This window comes from Palaemon carinicauda, chromosome 16 (assembly GCF_036898095.1).
Source record: "Palaemon carinicauda isolate YSFRI2023 chromosome 16, ASM3689809v2, whole genome shotgun sequence".
In the NCBI taxonomy this organism is placed as follows: domain Eukaryota; kingdom Metazoa; phylum Arthropoda; class Malacostraca; order Decapoda; family Palaemonidae; genus Palaemon; species Palaemon carinicauda.
Genome location: NC_090740.1, coordinates 131,636,038 through 131,656,605, shown reverse-complemented (window position 1 = coordinate 131,656,605; position 20,568 = coordinate 131,636,038). Strand labels below are relative to the sequence as shown.

The following is a 20,568-nucleotide window of genomic DNA, read 5'->3' as shown; positions in this document are numbered from 1 at the left end:
TAAAGAATAGGCCAGACTATTCGGTGTAAGTGTAGGCAAAGAAAAAATAAGCCATAACCAGAGAGAGGGATCCAATGCATTACTGTCTGGCCAGTCAAAGGATCCAATAACTCTCTAGCGGTAGTATATGAATGGGTGGCTGGTGCCCTGGCAATATTCATAAGGTCAGTTTATATTCTAGTATTTAGCAAAGATAAGAAAAAACTTGAAAAGATTAAGCATGGTTCTGAAGAAATGAAATAAACATTAATATAAAGATAATGAGAGCAAGCATATTTTAGATACCGATTCATTGGGTACTTAGGCTTTAACATTAATGGCAAAGGCATTTTCTGTTTTTTATGTTTATTATTATTATTGTTATTATTATTACTTCCTTGGCTACAACCCTAGTTGGAAAAGCAGAATGCTCTAAGCCCAGGGGCTCCAACAGGGAAAATAGCTCAGTGAGGAAAGGAAACAAGGAAAAAAATATCTTACGAACAGTAACATTGAAATAAATATTTCTTAAACAAACTATAAAAACTTTAACAAAACCAGAGGAAGAGAAATAAGATAGAATAGGTGTGCCCGAGTGTACCCTCAAGCAAGAGATCTCTAACCCAAGACAGTGGAAGACCATGGTACAGAGGTTATGGCACTACCCAAGACTAGAGAACAATGATTATATTTTGGAGTGTCCTCCTAAGAGACCTACTAAAGAGTCTCTTTTATCCTTACCAAGAGAAAATAGCCACTGAACAATTACAGTGCAGTAGTAACATTTTATAGGGGTTTCATTCAGAACTTGTCAACATTCTTACATCTATTATGTAATTTGCATAAGGATGCATAATGGAATTGGATAAAAGAAAAAAAAATCTTTTAAAATTACACAAGGAAATAATATCAACATTTCTAGTGCATTACTAAATGGAGTTACTAGTAAGTTGGTATGTGTGCCATAAATTATAGGTTTATGAGTAGTCCTGGCATCTCTAATAACAGATAGGAGAGAAAAGCCAATTCCATTTTCATCTAAAATGTAGAGTAAGCTAGAAACAAATTTCTCAAATAAAAAAGGAATGTTTAGCATTAATGTATAAAGAGAAGAAATTCCACGTTAGGGTTTTATGGTAGGAAGGTCACATTGGTAATAGGACATAATTATGCAATGCAAAAAAATCCCAAAGCAACCAGAATGCACCCCTGGGAGTTACCAAGATAAGCATGGTACTTTTGCAAATGTTTCTCTCTTACTTCTGCTGCTCAGGAGTTACTTTAAAATTCACAAGCCTAATCTGGGTAGTATAGAACAAGACAATTACTACACATGCAAAATGAGCTGTAATGACGAGATTATTTTACCTGATTCTTGATGAAAGAAGAGTTATACTGTCCCTCAAACTTCAGCGTAACATCCCAAAGCAGACCTTTGAAAATGAAAAATGTCTTGAATATTGGAAAAATATCCAAAGAAGTACTTTGATTTCTTTAAAAAAAATCTTATTTAATATTTCCTATAAAATAAATTATTTGGAGGAGTTACAATATTAAGACAAATTGAGTGTCTTGAAATTCCTCTTTACATGTACTTTTCTGCCTCACTAAACAATTAAAAAATAAATTTTGGCACATGGCAGCTTTTAATTCAGAAAGTCTTGGTGAGATCCTAAACTTAAAGCAAAGAATAAAGGATATCTGAAGTGTGAATATTCTACTTTACTTTAACAATACTGTAATAGTAAACAACCTTCTTACTTGAAGCTATACAACTAGTTCCGTTCTTGGTATATCCAAGATCACAGGTACAAAATGGAGAGCCATTCCACATATGGCAGTTGTGTTGGCATTTCATGCGATTGCCACAGTCTGAAAAAATGCAAAATTATTATTATTATTATTATTATTAAATGCTAAGCTACAACCCTAGTTGGAAAAGCAGGATGCTATAAGCCCAGGGGCCCCAACAGGGAAAATAGCCCAGTGAGGAAAGGAAATAAGGAAATAAGGAGATAAGGAAAAATAGAACATTTTAGGAATAGTAACAATATTAAAATAAATATTTCCTATTTAAAATATAAAAACTTTAACAGAACAAGAGGAAGAGAAACTAGATAGAAAAGTGTGCCCAAGTGTACCCTCAAGCAAGAGAACTCTAACCCAAGGCAGTGTAAGACCATGGTACAGAGGCTATGGCACTACCCAGGAATAGAGAACAATGGTTTGATTTTGGAGTGTCCTTCTCCTAGAAGAGCTGCTTACCGTAGCTAAAGAGTCTCTTCTACCCTTACCAAGAGGAAAGTAGCCACTGAACAATTACAGTGCAGTAGTTAACCCCTTGGGTGAAGAAGAATTGTCTAGTAATCACAGTGTTGTCAGGTGTATGAGGACAGAGGAGAATCTGTAAAGGATAGGCCACACTATTCGGTGTCTGTGTAGGCAAAGGGAAAGAACCGTAACCAGAGAGAAGGGTCCTATGTAGTACTGTCTGGCCAGTCAAAGGACCCCATAACTCTCTAGCGGTAGTATCTCAACGGGCGGCTGGTGCCCAGGCCAACCTACTACCTATGAATAACGTTAAAAGCTTATGAAACAATGATAGAGCAATGAATAAAATCATACTGAATCCCCAAAGGATAAATGATTTTAGCTTTGAAAGTTATATCAAACTTGGACAAAAATAAGATAGGAAATAGAAGACAACTTAAGAGCTAAACTCAACATCAGAGTCATGTGGTAATTATGCTTTAATTGATGAAAGGCTACAGCAAATAGAGATTCCATCAAATGTACTCTTGCATACTTTATCATCTCGCTACCAAATTCTAAAACTTGATGCGGTATGTTTCAACTTGCACAGAATCACCCTTATAACCATAAATGTTTTGAATATATTGAATAAATAGAAAAGAGCAAATTTATGAGTGTCTTCAATAATTTTCAATATTTCCAAAAATTCTTCCGCGCAACATATTTATCATTATTACCAATCTGTTTTATTCACATACTGTATAAAGGAGATATTCAAAACTCAAAACTGGGATGAACCCAAGTACTGCACATTACTTAATTTCAAGTTTTGTCCTTCCTGGACAATAAAAAAACATTGCTTGCTCCAATCTTGCCTTCACCATTCTTCCTAAACAATATTGTACTTATAATACACCAAAGAAGTTAATACAGTATTCCATATATTGTTTATAGGATACAAGATTTCCCCAAGTTACCATTGTAAAGAGTTCGTGGGAGAAATAAATTACAAATTTCATATGGTTATATTGAGCTAATGGATTGCTTTTGCCCCACCAATCCCTCTTTTACTACATTTCAATTATCCTTGATCTCATGCTAAGGATTAATGTTTTGGACTGGCTCTATTCCACTATACATGGAGAGAGTAGCTGGAAGCAAATAAAACTAATCTCATCCTACACGATTAATGAGAAATGTCAAGAGATGATTTTGCTGTCTTGTAACTATAACTTAACATAGTAAGTTTATCTTTCCAATTTATTAGCAATATTCCAATATGACATATAAGACTATTGAACAATCATTTTAACGTTTTGCATGGGGCCAATAACAATTAGTCTGAAAGTGTAATTTTTTATTGTTCTATAAAAAAACATATTTGCAGTACTGTAGTTATGAATTCTGTGAAATCCTTTAAAGTAGTAGAGTAACAGTGAAGAAATTTTAGCTGATGCTAAAACCTGTCACTATAAGTTAATTTTGAGGAAAGGATACTAATCGTGTACCCACGTATGACCCACTTTTCTATTTACTTAGCTACTAAAAGTATTTTAAGTGTTGAACTATTAGGTAAAATTAACATCCATATTTGAAACAGGATAGTATCAAATGCACATTTACTGTAAACCAGTAAGATGCAAAGTGGAGAGAACTCGTTAACTTTACTCAGTTCTCATTTAAGCTTATGGAAGACTTACAAATCTAACCCCTTTAAATATCATAAAACTATGATGGCTCAAAAGTTAAAATTTGTTACCCAATATGATTTCAACTAAAATTTTTAAAATTGCTCCATTATTACACGACTATTGCATTATAGTTCTAATTATTACCCCTATACATTTAATAGTTTAAAGCTTTAAATTATATTTTTGAATTTATTCAAAATATAACTAACAAAACTATTCCTCGCTAAGCCGAAAAGAGTTAATAAGACTTAGAAAACATAAGTCTCTTTAAGAATCTAAGTTTCTGCTCTGGTAAAGATCCCTGTTACATGTTTATGCAAAGATAATATAGAGTAATACAAGCAAGCCTAAAGTGTAAAGATTATACCTTCATACTGATGTGAAGTACAGTACCTACTCCTTCCTAATAATCACAAACTTCATATTCATCAAAAATGTGATGGTGACTTTCTATTCATTGCTAGTAAGATGTCAGGTAATACTGCATAAAGCATCCAACATTATATGCAAGTCAAAATGTCGTCAAATAAAAGCTGGATATTTGGCCCTAAAAGAACAAGAACATCAGAGATACCTTACTGACCAACAGGCCTCCAATTCAAAACATGCAAATTACAAGGCCACTTTTGAAAGTTAACATAGGCAATAGCACCAAAATTCCAAATTATTACCACTGGGCCATAAAATCAAGATCGTCAAATATACCCTAGGAAGCTACTTATAGGAACCTTCCATCAGGACAACATGGCCTGAGGCCAAAAATATAGACATACGCTATCATGTTATCCATAATGAAGTTATGAGTAAAAATGTTGATTTAGTGTATGTCCCCTTAAGTGAAAATAAAGCTGATATGTTTACAAAACCAGTAACTAACACAAAGTTGATTTATTTTAATTTGTGTCATTAATGGTTTTGTAATATTGACCTTTGATAGCTATGTATTTTTGTTTTTGATTACCATGATGTATATATTTGTTTGATGTGTAGTAATTTGCAGATTGATGAGAATAAAAGTTTATGTGGGGGTGTTAGAATATTAAACTTTTATTTATGATGCATTGGTAATGTTGATTATACGCTTGGGTGCAGTCATTTGTTTTTACCCATAATTCTTGTGTTATGATATACGTGGCATGACGCCGCTTTTGTCCGAGTAGTGTAACCGGCAAGTTCCTCGCCGAAGGTACTCTGTACTGCTGTATCTCTCACATTCTCCATTAAAGCGACTCATTTATGTAGTGATCACTTTTATTTAATCCACCATCATGTCCTCTGTGGTCACATATATGCATACATACTGTATATATATACATACTGTATATACACATATATATATATATATATATATATATATATATATATATATATATATATATATATATATATATATATATATATATATATATATATATATATATATATATATATATATATGGGGGGGGCCTCAGGCCATGTCGTCCTGATGGAAGGTTCCTTTAGTAGCTTCCTTAGGGTATATATGACTACAGTGGATATTCCAAGAGAATTAAAATGATATTTTAATTATAAAATAAATTTTTGAATATACTTACCCGGTGAATATATAATAGCTGAGCCTCCGGCGGCTCGACAGAAAAAACACACAAAACCTCGCGAGCGATCGCTATGAAGGTTGCGGGTGTGCCCACTAGCGCCAACTATCGGCCAGATACCCCATATACATGTAAACAGACCCAATTTTTCTCATCCCGCTGGGTCTTTATCGGGGAGGAAGGGGGGCCTTTAATTTATATATTCACCGGGTAAGTATATTCAAAAATTTATTTTATAATTAAAATATCATTTTTAAATATTTAACTTACCCGGTGAATATATAATAGCTGATTCACACCCATGGTGGTGGATAGAGACCAGAGTTAATTAAGTTTACAGCGTATATGCTTAGAGTTTTTGACAGTTATATCATAACAAAACCCAAATATATAAAGGTACCTGGTAAGGAAGTTGACTTAGACGATTACTCTGCCTTATTAGTCTGTCTTCCTCATGAAGCACAGCGATCCTCTTAGGATGCTGAAAGACTCCCAGGAGCTGAAGTATTAAGGGCTGCAACCCATACAACAGGACCTCATCAAACCCCTAATCTGGGCGCTCTCAAGAAATGACTTTGACCACCCGCCAAATCAACCAGGATGCGAAAGGCTTCTTAGCCTTCCGTACAACCCAAAAAAAAACTATTAAAAACATTTCAAGAGACAGATTAAAAAGGATATTGGAATTAGGGTAATGTAGTGGTAGAACCCTCACCCACTACTGCACTCGCTGCAACGAATGGACCCAGTGTGTAGCAGTCCTCGTAAAGAGTCTGGACATCTTTTAAGTAAAATGACGCGAACACTGACTTGTTTCTCCAAAAAGTCGCGTCCATAATACTTTGCAGAGATTTATTTTGCTTGAAGGCCACGGAGGTTGCTATAGCTCTAACTTCGTGCGTCTTAACCTTAAGCAAACATCGGTCTTTCTCATTCAAGTGAGAATGAGCTTCTCGTATTAAAAATCTGATAAAATATGACAAAGCATTCTTTGACATAGGCAATGATGGTTTCTTAACTGAGCACCATAATGCCTCAGATTTACCTCGTAATGGCTTAGTACGAGCTAAATAGAACTTAAGAGCTCTAACAGGACATAATACTCTTTCCAGTTCGTTGCCTACGATCTCTGATAAGCAAGGAATATCAAAAGATTTAGGCCAAGGACGAGAAGGCAGTTCATTTTTGGCCAGGAAACCAAGTTGAAGTGAACAAGTGGGTTTTTCTGTAGAAAAGCCGATGTTCTTACTGAAGGCATGAAGTTTACTGACCCTTTTAGCCGAACCCAAGCACACTAGGAAAAGTGTCTTGAGGGTGAGATCCTTCAGGGAGGCTGAATGTAATGGCTCAAACCTGCCTGACATGAGGAACCTTAGGACCACGTCTAAGTTCCATCCAGGAGTGGCCAAACGACGTTCCTTAGAGGTCTCAAAAGACTTAAGGAGATCTTGGAGATCTTTATTGTTGGAAAGATCTAAGCCTCTATGTCGAAAGACCGAAGCCAACATGCTCCTGTAGCCCTTAATCGTGGGAGCTGAAAGGGAGCGAACCTTTCTCAGATGTAAAAGAAAATCTGCGATTTGGGCTACAGAGGTACTGGACGAGGACACAGATGCTGACTTGCACCAGTCTCGAAAGACTTCCCACTTCGACTGGTATACTCTAATGGTAGAAGCTCTCCTCGCTCTTGCAATCGCACTGGCTGCCTCCTTCGAAAAGCCTCGGGCTCTTGAGAGTCTTTCGATAGTCTGAAGGAAGTCAGACGAAGAGCGGGGAGGCTTTGATGGACATTCTTTACGTGGGGCTGACGTAACAGATCTACCCTTAGAGGAAGACTTCTTGGAGAGTCTACCAGCCATTGAAGTACCTCGGTGAACCACTCTCGCGGACCAGAGGGTAGCAACCAACGTCAACCTTGTCCCTTCGTGAGAGGCGAACTTCTGCAGTACCTTGTTGACTATCTTGAATGGTGGGAATGCATATAAGTCCAGAAGATACCAATCCAGTAGAAAACGCGTCTATGTGGATTGCTTCTGTATCTAGGACTGGAGAGCAATAGATTGGTAACCTTTTGGTCAACGAGGAGGCAAAGAGGTCTATGGTGGGTTGACCCCAAGTAGCCCAAAGACTCTTGCCCACGTCCTTGTGGAGGGTCCATTCCGTGGGTATCACCTGACCCCTCCGACTGAGACAGTCTGCCAAGACGTTCAAGTCCCCCTGGATGAATCTCGTCAACAGGGAGATGCCTCGATTTCTTGACCATATGAGAAGGTCCCTTGCGATCTCGAGCAGCGTGAAGGAGTGTGTGCCTCCTTGCTTGGAGATGTACGCCAAAGCTGTGGTGTTGTCTGAGTTGACCTCTACCACTTAGTTTCGAAGAAGCTTTCGAATATCATCAAGGCCAAGTGGACTGCTAATAGCTCCTTGCCGTTGATGTGCATGCTCTTCTGACTTGAGATCCACAGACCCGAGCATTCCCGACCTTCCAGGGTCGCACCCCAACCCAAATCCGACGCGTCTGAGAACAACACGTGGTTTGGGTTCTTGACTGCTATGGATAGTTCCTCTCTCAGACTGATACTGCTGTCCCACCATTTCAGGCATGCCTTTACTGGTTCGGAGACTGGGAATGATACCGTCTCTAACGTCTAGTCCTAGTTCCAGTGGAACCGGAGAGGCAGAAGGTGTAGTCTCCCTAGTGAGACAAATTGCTCCAGGGATGAGAGGGTCCTTACGAGACTGTTCCAACTCCTGACTGAACAAACGTTCTCTTTTCAGCATTACAGTAGTTGGACTTCGAGCAGGGCTTGTTCTATTCGGGTGGCAGACGGAAAAGCCCGAAAAAACTGGACTGCGAATCTCCATCCCCAAATATAGAATAATCTGGGATGGGATCAGTTGGGACTTTTAGGTTGACCAAAAGTCCCAACTCCCTGGCCAGACTCAACGTCCAATGTAGATCCTGCAGACAGTGAAGACTGGACGATGCTCTGAGAAGCCAGTCGTCCAAGTACAGGGAGGCTCGGATCCCCGATAGAAGGGGGGATTTTGCCACATTCCTCATGAGCCTCGTAAACACGAGAGGAGCAGGACTGAGGCCAAAGCACAGGGCTCGAAACTGGTACCCCACATTCCTGTAAACAAACCTCAGAAACGGTTGGGAATCCTGGTGTATAGGAATGTGGAAGTATGCCTCCTGAAGGTTGAGAGAGACCATCCAGTCGCCTTCCATTAATGCTGTCAAGACAGCCTGGTAGACTTCATCGTGAAGTTTGTCTTGACAATGAACACATTGAGCGCACTTGCCTCTTACGTACTCCTGCAGTGAACATGGCTGCCAGATCATTGGAGCCATCCCTGAGGGACTTGTTCCTGCAGAGAACGTGGCTGTCAGATCATTGGAGCCATTCCTGAAAGCCTTGTTTATGCATGACATAATTGTACAGCAAAACTTCAAACGCTCGAAAAAACTCCTAACAGGAGATGGTCTAGCTCTGAAGTCGACCATAAAATCTTGGAGCGTCTCATGGCCAGGCGCCAGGGAGAGTCTATGAGGTTTGAGAAGTCTATCTGGGCAGAGGCAGGAACTCCCAAGCCGAGAACTTCTCCCGTGTCATATCAGACTCTCGCTCTATAAGCCAGCTTAAAAGTAGGGAAAGCAAAGGCTGTCTCCCCCAAACTCCTCCTGGTGATTAACCTGTCGCCTAGCAAACGTAAAGCTCTCTTAGAAGAGCGAGAGAGCACTAGCTTATAAAACAACGGCTTCGAAGTAGCTAGGCCTAGTGTAACCTCTGACGTTTAGGCGAACGAGGAGCAGCAGTTACAAAAAGATCCGGACAAAGATCCTTAAAAATCAGCATGATTTATTTAAAGTCCATAAAGGGCTGAGCAGCTTTAGGCTCCTCTCTGTCTGACAGAGTCCTCAAGGGAATATCAGTAGGAGGGGGATCAGCAACTTCCTCATCTGAAGGAACCTTATCCGACAATAGCCGAGTCTCAAGCAAGGGAGAGACTTGCCGTGGTGGCAATGCTTGAAAGCAGAGTCCACACGCAAAGGAGCAACAGTATCAGTCAAGGACGCTATGTCATGTAACTGCTTAAAGGACTGACCAGTAACAACAACAGGTGCCGGAGGACGTTCGACGTCAACTCGAGACTGCCTTGACTGCTTAGACTGAGCAGTCAAAACAACTCTTGACTGCGGTGCTTGACGCTCAACGTCAAAACAAGTCAACTATGCTGGTTGGTGAACGTCCTGAACGTCAACAAGAGCAAGCGGCAGCGGCTGAACGTCCACAAGCGGCTGAGAGTCAACACGGGACTGCATCGAGTGAGGCTCTACAAAATACGATTGACGTGACTTTGTAACGTCAATGTCAACAGGACGAGCAAAGGCTCGTTTGGGCGGCTGACGGCCAAGATCTCGATCAGCTAAGCGGCGAGGATCATCGTGAACCTGCTCAACAGAATAGTCCTCCATAAGAGAGGCAAGCTTACAGTATTCTGCATGTCTTGCCGTACAACCCATTTAGGATCAACGGGAATGGTTGCGGTAAGAGACGAGGGTAACGTCTGTGACTGCAAAACCTTGCCTACAAAAAGACTCTCGGAGCCTGTGTTACGCTTTTGTTTAGGCGGCGAGCAGTCTTCCGATGACTGCATAGGGTCAGAGCTGTCCTAATGGTTAAAACCAGGACGCTGGACCTGTCCTGAAAGGACTGACTTTCGTTTAAAGGGCCTCGAAACCTTGTTCCACAGTTTCTTATGCGAAAAGCCTTCGGATGACGAGAAAATCGTCTCGCTCGTCTTATGGTAGGGGTGGTGTTGATGAGACACGCCTGAAACCATAGAGGGAACGTCTGTTCGCTAATCAAGTCCTCTCGAACCCATAAGTCGTACGACATTACTTCTCCCCTGGGCTTGGGAGCTTGCAAGAGGTCTCGGACTAGGCGAACGACAGGCACGAACAGACGAACCCTCGGTCGCAACACTGATAACACTTTGCGCAATTATCACTTTATCACTACGATTTTCTGTTTTGCACTTACTTCACTGAAATCGAATTTTTCAACAATTCACATTAGGTATGAATAAAACTGATTTCTACCTGAAGCACGCAATTCTACCCTCATCAAAAGGTTATAATTGCGAAATCAGTCGTATAATGTAAGCACATTAATACAAGCAAAAAACAGTAAACATATATCAAGATAAAAAGATCAGTGGCTGGGAAGGAGACTAAACACTAGTTCATTCAAAACTACGTTTTCAATCTCTCACCGTACAGTGCCTTGGGACGAGAATAAAAACTAAAAACGTTTTATCCTTTCTCCCCGTACAGAGACTAGGGACGAGAGTAAAAAACTGACTCGAGAACAACGTTACTCGCTTGGGACGAGAATAAAGATCGGAACGTTCTCTCTTCCTCTCTCTCTCTCCGTCTCTCTCTCTCTCTCTCTCTCGATTTCACACCGAAGAGAAGAGCCCACTTATCTTTCGTCAATAAACAGGTTATTGACCAAAGGAAAAAACTGAAAGGTTTTTCAATTAACAAGTTCCTTTAAAATAGTATTTAAAACATTTAAGTTTGAAAGAAGAATGAACAAAACGTCAGAATCGATTTACTCTTTCTGCAAAGTGAAACCGTGATTCTCTCTCTCTCTATCGTAACGATAGAGCGCAAACTGCATAGCATAAATAAACTAAACGTTAGTTTATCTTTGAAACGGTACGAAGACTATTCAAAGAAAATCTTTCATAAAATATCTACTAAAAAATATTCATTTAATAAGTTTTAAATCATTTGCTCTGTAAAAGTTATTTACGAATGAAAGGGCTCAACGTTGTTTAACTTCGGTTTCCAAGTTAGGACCGCCTACTCTCGGATTAGAGGAGGAATAGGAAAGGTCGCATATAAACAAATCATTAAAATTTATTTTGATGTTTATTATAAATGGAAAGCTAATCGAAGAGGCCTAATAAAGGCAGTTGAGATATAAAATATATAGAGGAAAATCTATAATTAATTTATAACGTGATAAGATAATTGCTAAAAGCCTAAAACACACTTCCGTACTAAGGGAAGGGTCGGCCATTTAAAAGTCAAAGAAAGTCCAAAAAACAATCCAAAGTCATCAAAAATTAAATCTATCCAAAAACGAGTTCAAGATTTAAGTTGAAGATAAAACACCTGCACTGCGAAAGCTCAAACCAAAAGGAAGTACTTCACCAAATATGTTGAGAAAACTCCAGGTTATACAGCGAGTATTGATACATCTTGTCATTAAGGCCGACAGAGAAAAATTGGGTCTGTTTACATGTATATGCGGTATCTGGCCGATAGTTGGCGCTAGTGGGCACACCCGCAACCTTCATAGCGATCGCTCGCGAGTTTTTGTGTGTTTTTTCTGTCGAGCCGCCGGAGGCTCAGCTATTATATATTCACCGGCTAAGTTAAATATTTAAAACTAAAGGTTTCCAGAATTCTAACTTCTGGCGCGAGTACCCTCAAGGTTTCCCTTTAGGATATCGCATAATAACAGAGGACGTATTCTTGACACGCCACATAGCGTTTATGCTTCGAGGGGGAAGTTGGTGGCAAGATATGGAAGGAGCCGTTACAAAGTTCTCCTCCTCCCTTACTGTTATTGGTACTTGGATGACGTCATAAGCGACACCATCTTGGCTGACGTCATAAGCGACACCATCTTGGCTGACGTCATCACCGCCCGCAAACACCATTCCTTTCATAGTAGCGTCTTTGACCAGGTGTTTTTTCCCAGTTGTTTCGCCCCTGTCCACCGTCACAATCTTTAGCTTCTTCTGCCTCTGGAAAGTTGAGTACCTTATTCTTATACTGTATAAATTAGCTCTGGCCGTAAAGTGACGCTTTTTTATCCAAAAATACTGTGTTTTGTGGCGGAGCTATTGCCTAACCGGAGGCGTCTCCGACGCTGTTGTTCGCATCGCATGCTTCATTAGTTAGCCAGAACAACTGTCCCGGTTTCTTAACTAATTATCAGTATTAGTTATTTAGTCTTCATTGCTAGGAATTAGTTATATTATGCCGATAGTATTCCTTAATTTCGGCGAGTGTGGGTAGCTGATTTTATGACGCTAGAGATGCTAGCCTAGTTGCCTAGGCATGCCAGCCTAGGCGCTTTAGTTTACTTTCATGCATGATATAATGTGTTCCTGGTGTTAATTTTTTAAATGAAGATATTAGGCAATTATACATGTAAGATTCAGTGATTGCACATGGGTTTTTCCTCCTTCTAGAGAGTATACAAGGGGTTTTGATGATCTAGGTAGTAGATTCCTCTGCCCCTAACCTAACGGCTTAGGGGCTTTTGTATACTTTCACACCTCCCCAGTTACCTTTACACATAAGGTAATATCTTCTCCCTCAGAGCTAGCCTAGGCTATACCCTAGCCCTCCTTTCCTTGAATCGCGATTCAGGTAAGGTTAGGCTAGGATTTTCTTTCCCTGTCCAGAACCATAGTACATGAGCTTTGAGTTAGGGTCAGAACTTCAGAGTACTAGTCGTTTGCCCCCAGCTACCCCATTAGGTGAATGAACTCTCCTTTTGGTCCCCACTGGAAGGCAAAAGGGGGGCGCTCGGCCCTCCACCCTAGACCACACCTGGAAGGGTTACGAGACCCTTCCTCCCTGTGGCCTAGCGACTTGTCCTGCGCTTGCCTACTCTGGGCTGGGAGATATGTATTCCCTAGCCTAGGTTAGGCAGGCTTAAGAATTCTGTTTCTTTATAGTTTGGGATGGCCTGTCAATGCCATTCCCTTACTGTGCTAACCCACCCTAAGCTGGAGAATGTACTCTCCCTATACCTGGGGTGGTGCCAGTAACAAAACAGAGTCCCCTATTAGGGTGCTGGGGAAGGCGTACAACAACCCCTATACCCCAACACAGGACCCTTTTCCCTTCCCCTCTGCCCTTTGGTGATGGCCTCGCCATCACACCCCTGTCCACCGTCATACAACTCGCCAAATACCGGTGGGTTGTAGGGTCGGCCCGGTCTTTTCGCCTGCTGGGCCAAGCCGTTCAACTTTCCTTGCATGATCTCCTATGGGATAGCATAACGGCAGGTCTATCTGCCGGCGAGAGACCTCCCTGCTGCCTTACAGCGTTCTTCGGACCTCCCTTGGATCACCACCTACAGCCCTAGCCGACCGCCGGCTGAGCTGCGGCTGGATGGAAGCCTGATCATAACATGTTCTTCCTTCCATTTGAACCCTCCTTCTCGAGGAAGGGAGGTTAGGGTAGTGAGCTGCCACCCTCCCCTCTCCTTCCCTCATTGCTTTCTCTCTCTCTCAATCAAGTGCCGGTCCACTATTGCACAACTCTGCCGGCAACAGCCGGCAGTGTAGCCTAGGTCTCCTCCCAGTCACATGGATCGTTGACAGGGTAGGTGTACCTTCAGCTGGTTGCCTGCCGGCCGCCAACATGTCGGCATCCCGCCGACAATACTTGAGGTTGTCTCCCTTTCCCCACCACATAGATTGATGGCTGGAACGGGTTACCCTCAACCGATTTCAGGCCATGATGGCGGTCCTCGAGGAGAGGCTCTGCAAGAGGGATGAGGATTTCAAGAAAGAAATCCTTCGCTTGACGAAGCAACGCGAGCCTCAGAGGAGGATGAACGTTAAGGACTTTCCTACCTGCTCCATGACTAACCCATGGAGGCATGCTGAGCACATGCCCATCACAAGCGGCAGGATCTTCGTCAACGACAAACTAGGCGCCGTCCCCCTTGAAGAGGTGGAATTCTGGCCTAGCTTTGAGGCATATCCAGACTGCTACATCTGCCTCAAGTCAGAACTGGTTTCTAAGGAAGAAACCAAGCCGAAGGAGGTCATCGTGTTTGACCACGCTAAGGCTCAATCCCTGCTAGCTGGCTGTTTGAAGGACAAGGGCTACATCAACTCTAAGGTGCTGGCCCTTAGCAAGAAACACCCGTCCTTTCTTGCTCCAAACACCATGGTCTTCCCCTTCGCGGAGAAGTCTCTCTTAGCAGTACTGAAGGCGGTGGAGGAAGGGAAACTCTGCCCTACATTGGAGGAATGTAGGACCAAACACTCAAAGAGATCTCAAGAAACCTCTGCCAACTCGGCTACGATCACTCCTCAAGCCATGGTCGTAGGCTAAGAAACTGAAAAGGTCGGTACCTCTACAACTACCTCCACCCTCGGTCATCATCCATACAGACGCATCGCTAGAAGGATGGGGGGGGGGTCACTCGCATCAACGTCAAGTTCAAGGAACATGGTCTCCCCTATTCAAGACTTTTCACATCAACATCTTGGAGGCCATGGTAGTCCTTCTCACCCTGAAGAGGCTGTCCCAACGTCCCTCAGTCCACATCCGACTGACCTTGGACAGCGACGTAGTGGTCAGATGTCTCAATTGTCAGGGCTCAAGATCGCCCAAACTCAACCAAGTGTTTTTGCCCATCTTCCGCCTGGCGGACAAGAAAAGATGGCACCTCTCAGCAGTTCCTACAAGGATTCCGCAACGTGACGGCGGATGCTCTATCCAGGACAGCCCTGATAGAGTCAGAATGGTCCCTAGATGCAAACTCATTCTCCTTCATCTCCCAAAAAGTCCCGGAGCTGCAGATCAACCTCTTCGCAACGAGCGACAACGAGAAACTTCCTCGCTATGTGGCCCGATACGAGGACCCCCGGGCTGAAGCGGTGGACGCCATGTCCCTGGATTGGAACAGATGGACCAAGATTTACCTGTTCCCTCCACCCAACCTTCTGCTATAAATCCTCACCACGCTAAGATCCTTCCAATGAATAGCAGCCCTAGTGGCTCCCAAGTGGCCCCGGAACAACTGGTTCCCATTGATCCTGGAGTTACAACCCAAGCTAATTCCCCTGCTGGACCCAGTTCTATTCCAACAAGTTCAGTAGTCGACTGTCTTCGCTTCATCACAGAAAACCCGAGACCTTCATCTCATGATTTTCTCTCCCTAGCCGTCAAGAAGAGGTTTGGGATCTAGAAGGAAAGCTTAGACTTCTTAGAGGAATATAAAACAAAATCTACCAGAAGGCAATATGAGTCATCCTGGAAGAAATGGGTGGCCTTTGTCAAGGCAAGAAATCCTATGGAAATTTCAATGGATTCTTGCCTGTCCTTCTTCATTCACCTTCATGGACAAGGCTTGGCAGCCAACACGATTTCCACTTGCAAATCAGCCCTGACAAGACCCTTACTATACGCCTTCCAAATAGTGAAATCTTCAACAAGTTGCCGAAGGCATGCGCTAGACTCAGACCTGCAGCCCCTCCGAGACCCATCTCCTGGTCTCTTGACAAGGTGCTACATTTTGTCTCAGGTTTAGACAACGAAACTTGTCCTCTGAAAGATTTGACCCAGAAAGTGATTTTCTTGTTTGCTCTAGCCTCGGGGGCTAGAGTTAGTGAAATTGTGGCATTATCAAGGGAAGCAAGCCAGATCCAGTTCGCAGAAACAGGCGAACTCACCCTCTTTCCTGACCCAACGTTTCTCGCCAAGAACGAGTTACCCACCAAGAGGTGGGGTCCCTGGAGAATCTGCCCTCTGAAGGAAGATGTCACCCTGTGTTCAGTGGAGAGTCTAAAGGTCTATCTTCGAAGAACTTCAGACTTCAGAGGAGGACAGCTCTTTAAAGGGGAAACATCGGGTTCTGACATGTCACTTAAACAACTAAAGGCAAAGATTACCTACTTCATTCGCAGAGCGGATCCTGACAGTACACCCGCAGGTCACAATCCCAGGAAAGTCGCCTCTTCCCTGAATTTCTTCCAGTCGATGGAATCGAGTGTGTTCTTTAAACACTACATGAAGCAGGTGCAAGAAATTAAACACTTCGTGGTAGCTGCAGGTAGTGTGTTAAAACCTGCTGCGAGTTATATGGGACTCTAACTCTAAGGGTGTCTGTGTTAACCCTAGTGCGCAACATAGTGAAAATAGTGTCCCCGAGTGACACTACGGACTGTTCTAAATATACTAAGGTGAAGTCACAGACTAAAACGCTTGTGCCACGTGTTTCAAACATGAAGTGTATCCAAGACATTTTTAGAAAGACATTACAATTCCTACGGAATTAACATGTGTGATGGCAAGTTTTCCTTTTCAGATACCACAACTATTTCTACTAGTGTCCCAAGTCTATGTAAATAATTTACATTCTATTACAATTTACATTTTAATACTTTTATGTATGCTAATTCTTATTTATTGCCAATAAATGAATTTGCTGTTTTCGTGCGTCTTATTTCGCCCTAACAATGTAATAAAAAACTGTTTGAGAGTCTTACTATCCCTCTATTCTGTATAAAATGATTGAACAATAAAATTCTATTGTTCCTCCGCTTAAACAAACTCATCTAGACCGAGGTAATTTGTTCCAACACGTTATCCAGTACTTACCTTACCTATTACCTTGTTCTAGGACCGGCAGGTACTTCTTGATGCTGGGTGAGTTTCATTTATCATGCAACTTCAAGACTTTCCATAAGTCCAATAAGACTCATCCCTGCTGGGGGGCAGGAAGCAGTAACATAGTACATGTTTAACTGAAGTGACATATACCGGTAATGTCACAGGTCTCTTGGGTCATTAGACCAAAGGAATATTGTCTAGAAGTCGAAGGCACTACTGAGGGGAAAAATTCCACGATACATTAATTCTCTGGTACACTTCCATCAGGACGACATGGCCTGAGCCCAATAAAGGGATTTTGACGAAGGAAAAATCTATTTCTGGGGAGAGACCTATGACACCCGGTGAAAAGGTCCTTCTTTACACTTTTCTGATATAAATCTTCCAAATATACCAGAGAAAGATAAAAGCATGGAATGCAGAGGTTACTACCCTCGCGCGAGCACCTTGTGGGTGTCGTGTATACATCAGGGGCGTGTGAAAACCGCTATTCACAGGCTGTCTTCCATTTAGATAATTCCTTCATCAAAGGAAAGGGCCGTAACAGAGGCCCAAGAAACCACACTTGGACCACGCCACCGACACCTAACACGAGCGCCCTCTAGGACATCCTTCTGTTTTGGACTTGCTCGCTAAGTCGTTTTTGTTTGTGCTTTTGGTGTTTTTTCCTGTGTTTGGCGGTAATTCATCATGACTGACGCTGCTACTTCACCTTTACCAATGTTAAGTACCATAGTTTGTTTTGACAGCTTTTTACAGTACCGGGCATTTGTTCTCTTTCCAGTAATGTGGATTTTAATTTTGGGAGCAGCTTGGCCTTCCTCGGTGTCGGCAGCCATTTTGGCGTTGTTCGCTTCGCTAGTATTTCAAGTTAATATTGCTCATCTGGTACTCTGTCATCTAGGTTATATCACTTACGATTTATGACCATTACTATTATCATTATTTTATTATTGTTTTTACTATGGTATTTTTTTGCTAGCAAGTCCAATTTGGACGAACGAAGAATAACGTTCTAGGCTTTGTTATAGTTTAAGTACCCGCCTCGGGAAGGTGGTCGTTTTTAGACTATATCTTTATATTTTTTTGTTATGCTGTCGTTATTCTTCGTTCTTGGTTATTACAATTTTATTATTATTCTTATATCATATTATTGTGTGCTTTTGGTTCTTTATAATGTAAACATGAGAGCGTGAGCATGGAGTTCTCGTGTTTTGTTACAACAGTTACGAGTTACCCTTTCTCTCGTTTTCTTTCTTAATCTCGAGTAAGAAGAGGTGGATATCCCGTTTTCCGTTTTATAGGATCACGAGTTATCCCTTCCCCCTCTCCTTCTACGGGTTTATGATATTACGTTTGATGATATTTAAGTTTTATTGATGTGGTTACTGTTAATATAGCTAGCATTATTAATAGGTTCCGTTCGTGTACGAGTCATTACTTTGGGCTCGCTTTATGCTGCCACCCATGTTCCGTTCTCTTCGGAACGTTCACCCTCTCCGTCTTGAGTTCTACTCCGCTATAATGGATACTCATTGGGTTGGAAACTAGTCAGATATTTGGAGTGCAACGGTGAAACCCGGTATTCAGACTCCGGCTTCGGCCTTATGCACACGAACCTTTTTCATGATTAATCACAATTTTATTATTACGGTCCTTTTTAACCGGATCTCCGGCTTCACCGGAGATCACACAGACGTTCAGCATTGAGGTTAACATTATCTTACCACTGATGTTCACAATTTCATTATTACGGTCCTTTTTCACAGGATCTCCGGCTTCACCGGAGATCACTCAGACGTTCAGAACCGAGGTTAACGTTATTTTACCGATGAGGTTTATAGTTACATGTTACGTGGTTATTTGACTTTAATATATTAATCTGTAGCTCTAGCTAGCAATTATAGAACCATGTTAGGCACACACAATTAATGTTATCCAGAAAAATGGCCTCTCGTGGCATGGTTGGTTTCGACCTGGCCTTTTCATTAGAAGGGGCTAGCGTTCGATCCCAAGTATGAAGTAGAAATTTATTTCTATTTGAACACGATGTTGTATGGATATTTATCCATATATATACATATATATAATTAAATATATGCATAAATATATACATATATATTATATACATGTACAAATATATACATATACATATATATTATTGTTTTCTAGATACTTTGGTTGATTCCAGCCTGTGAATAGGATCACTGACCAGAGTCTCAAGGAACATCCAGACTTATGTCTCCTTTCTTTTACAGAAGGTCCGCTGCGCTGCCAAGAGCTGCCCCGCTGCCTTTAATGATCCCCTGGGCCAAGACCTATGCCGGTCTTATGCGCATTGTGCCATACCCTTCTCTCGGGAACTGGGACAAGCCTCCTACATGGTATGGTTCCCGGACTCATGCACGCTCTGCTACGAGCTGTCCTCCCTACTCCTGAACGATGATGTAAGTTGGTTCTAATTTGTTCCTTTTGGTATCCTTTGGCGATGATTTAATTTGTTCTTTATATATGTCGCTTATTGCGGGGAATGGTCTTCTCCTTCATCACTAATCCCCTCACCTCTTTCAGGCTGATTTTGAGCGAAGCGAAAAATCTATTTATGGGTGAGATAGCCATGTTGTCCTGATGGACCCGCCCTTATTTCTCTATTAGGCCTTTGCAGGCCCCCTCTTGATCTTACTGTATCATGGGGGGTGGCCTTGACACCAAAAGGAATGGAGTTCGCGGGCGGTGATGACGTCAGCCAAGATGGCGTCACTTATGACGTCATCCGAGTACCAATAACAGTAACGGAGGAGGAGAACTTTGTAACGGCTCCTCCCATATCTTGCCACCAACTTCCCCCTCGAAGCGTAAAGCTATGTGGGGTGCAGATAGCTATGTGGCGTGTCAAGAATACGTCCCCTGTTATTATGCGATATCCTAAAGGGAAACCTTAAGGGTACTCGCGCCAGAAGTTAGAATTCTGGAAACCTTTAGTTTAATTCTCTGGGAATATCCACTGCAGTCATATTTACCCTAAGGAAGCTACTAAAGGAACCTTCCATCAGTTATATGGAATCCAATTACAGTACTTGGGTTATATTTTATACTTAAGATTTCTATCTGAAAATCAAGCTTAGCAAGTAATAATATAGGCCTATAAGTAAAATTAATGACACAAACAACTGCCGATAAAAAGGATAAATGTGAATTTTCACAATCTGTACAGGAAAATATTTTAATCATTACTACAGCAAATTCTTTTGATGACTCCTTATATTGATCAGGACTCTGCAATGTCCTTATTCTATCTCATATATGAATTTAAGCTATATGGCCAAATGATTGGGCATTTGATATTCAGCTACTTACGGAAAACCTTGTGGTTGTTGCACTATCAAGTAAAATTAAAAAAAGCAAGTGCCACCTATTATAAAGGGTGAAAGAATACTACACTGACCCTCAAGTTAGGTTAGATTAAAACAATGCCTACAGTACACCACATGAAGTGGTCTGTTAGAAACAGTTTTCTACTTACTTTTTCCTATGGAACCAGATCTTCTTTCTTATTTTGACAAGTGTTGCCAACATATTCAGAATCACATATGCACACTTCTTTGCCTGCTTGGTACCTGGAAAA

General features: G+C 41.7%; 1 protein-coding gene across 1 annotated transcript in view; it reads right to left on the bottom strand.

The window, feature by feature from the left end:
• LOC137655568 (uncharacterized) overlaps positions 1-20,568 on the bottom strand; it is a 346,296-nt gene that overhangs the window by 226,557 nt on the left and 99,171 nt on the right. Inside the window, exons 5-6 of the mRNA XM_068389468.1 lie at positions 20,482-20,560; positions 12,140-12,325 (exon numbers count right to left, since the gene is read on the bottom strand). Coding sequence (XP_068245569.1) covers positions 12,140-12,325; positions 20,482-20,560 — 265 coding nt within the window. The remainder of the gene's footprint in view (positions 1-12,139; positions 12,326-20,481; positions 20,561-20,568) is intronic.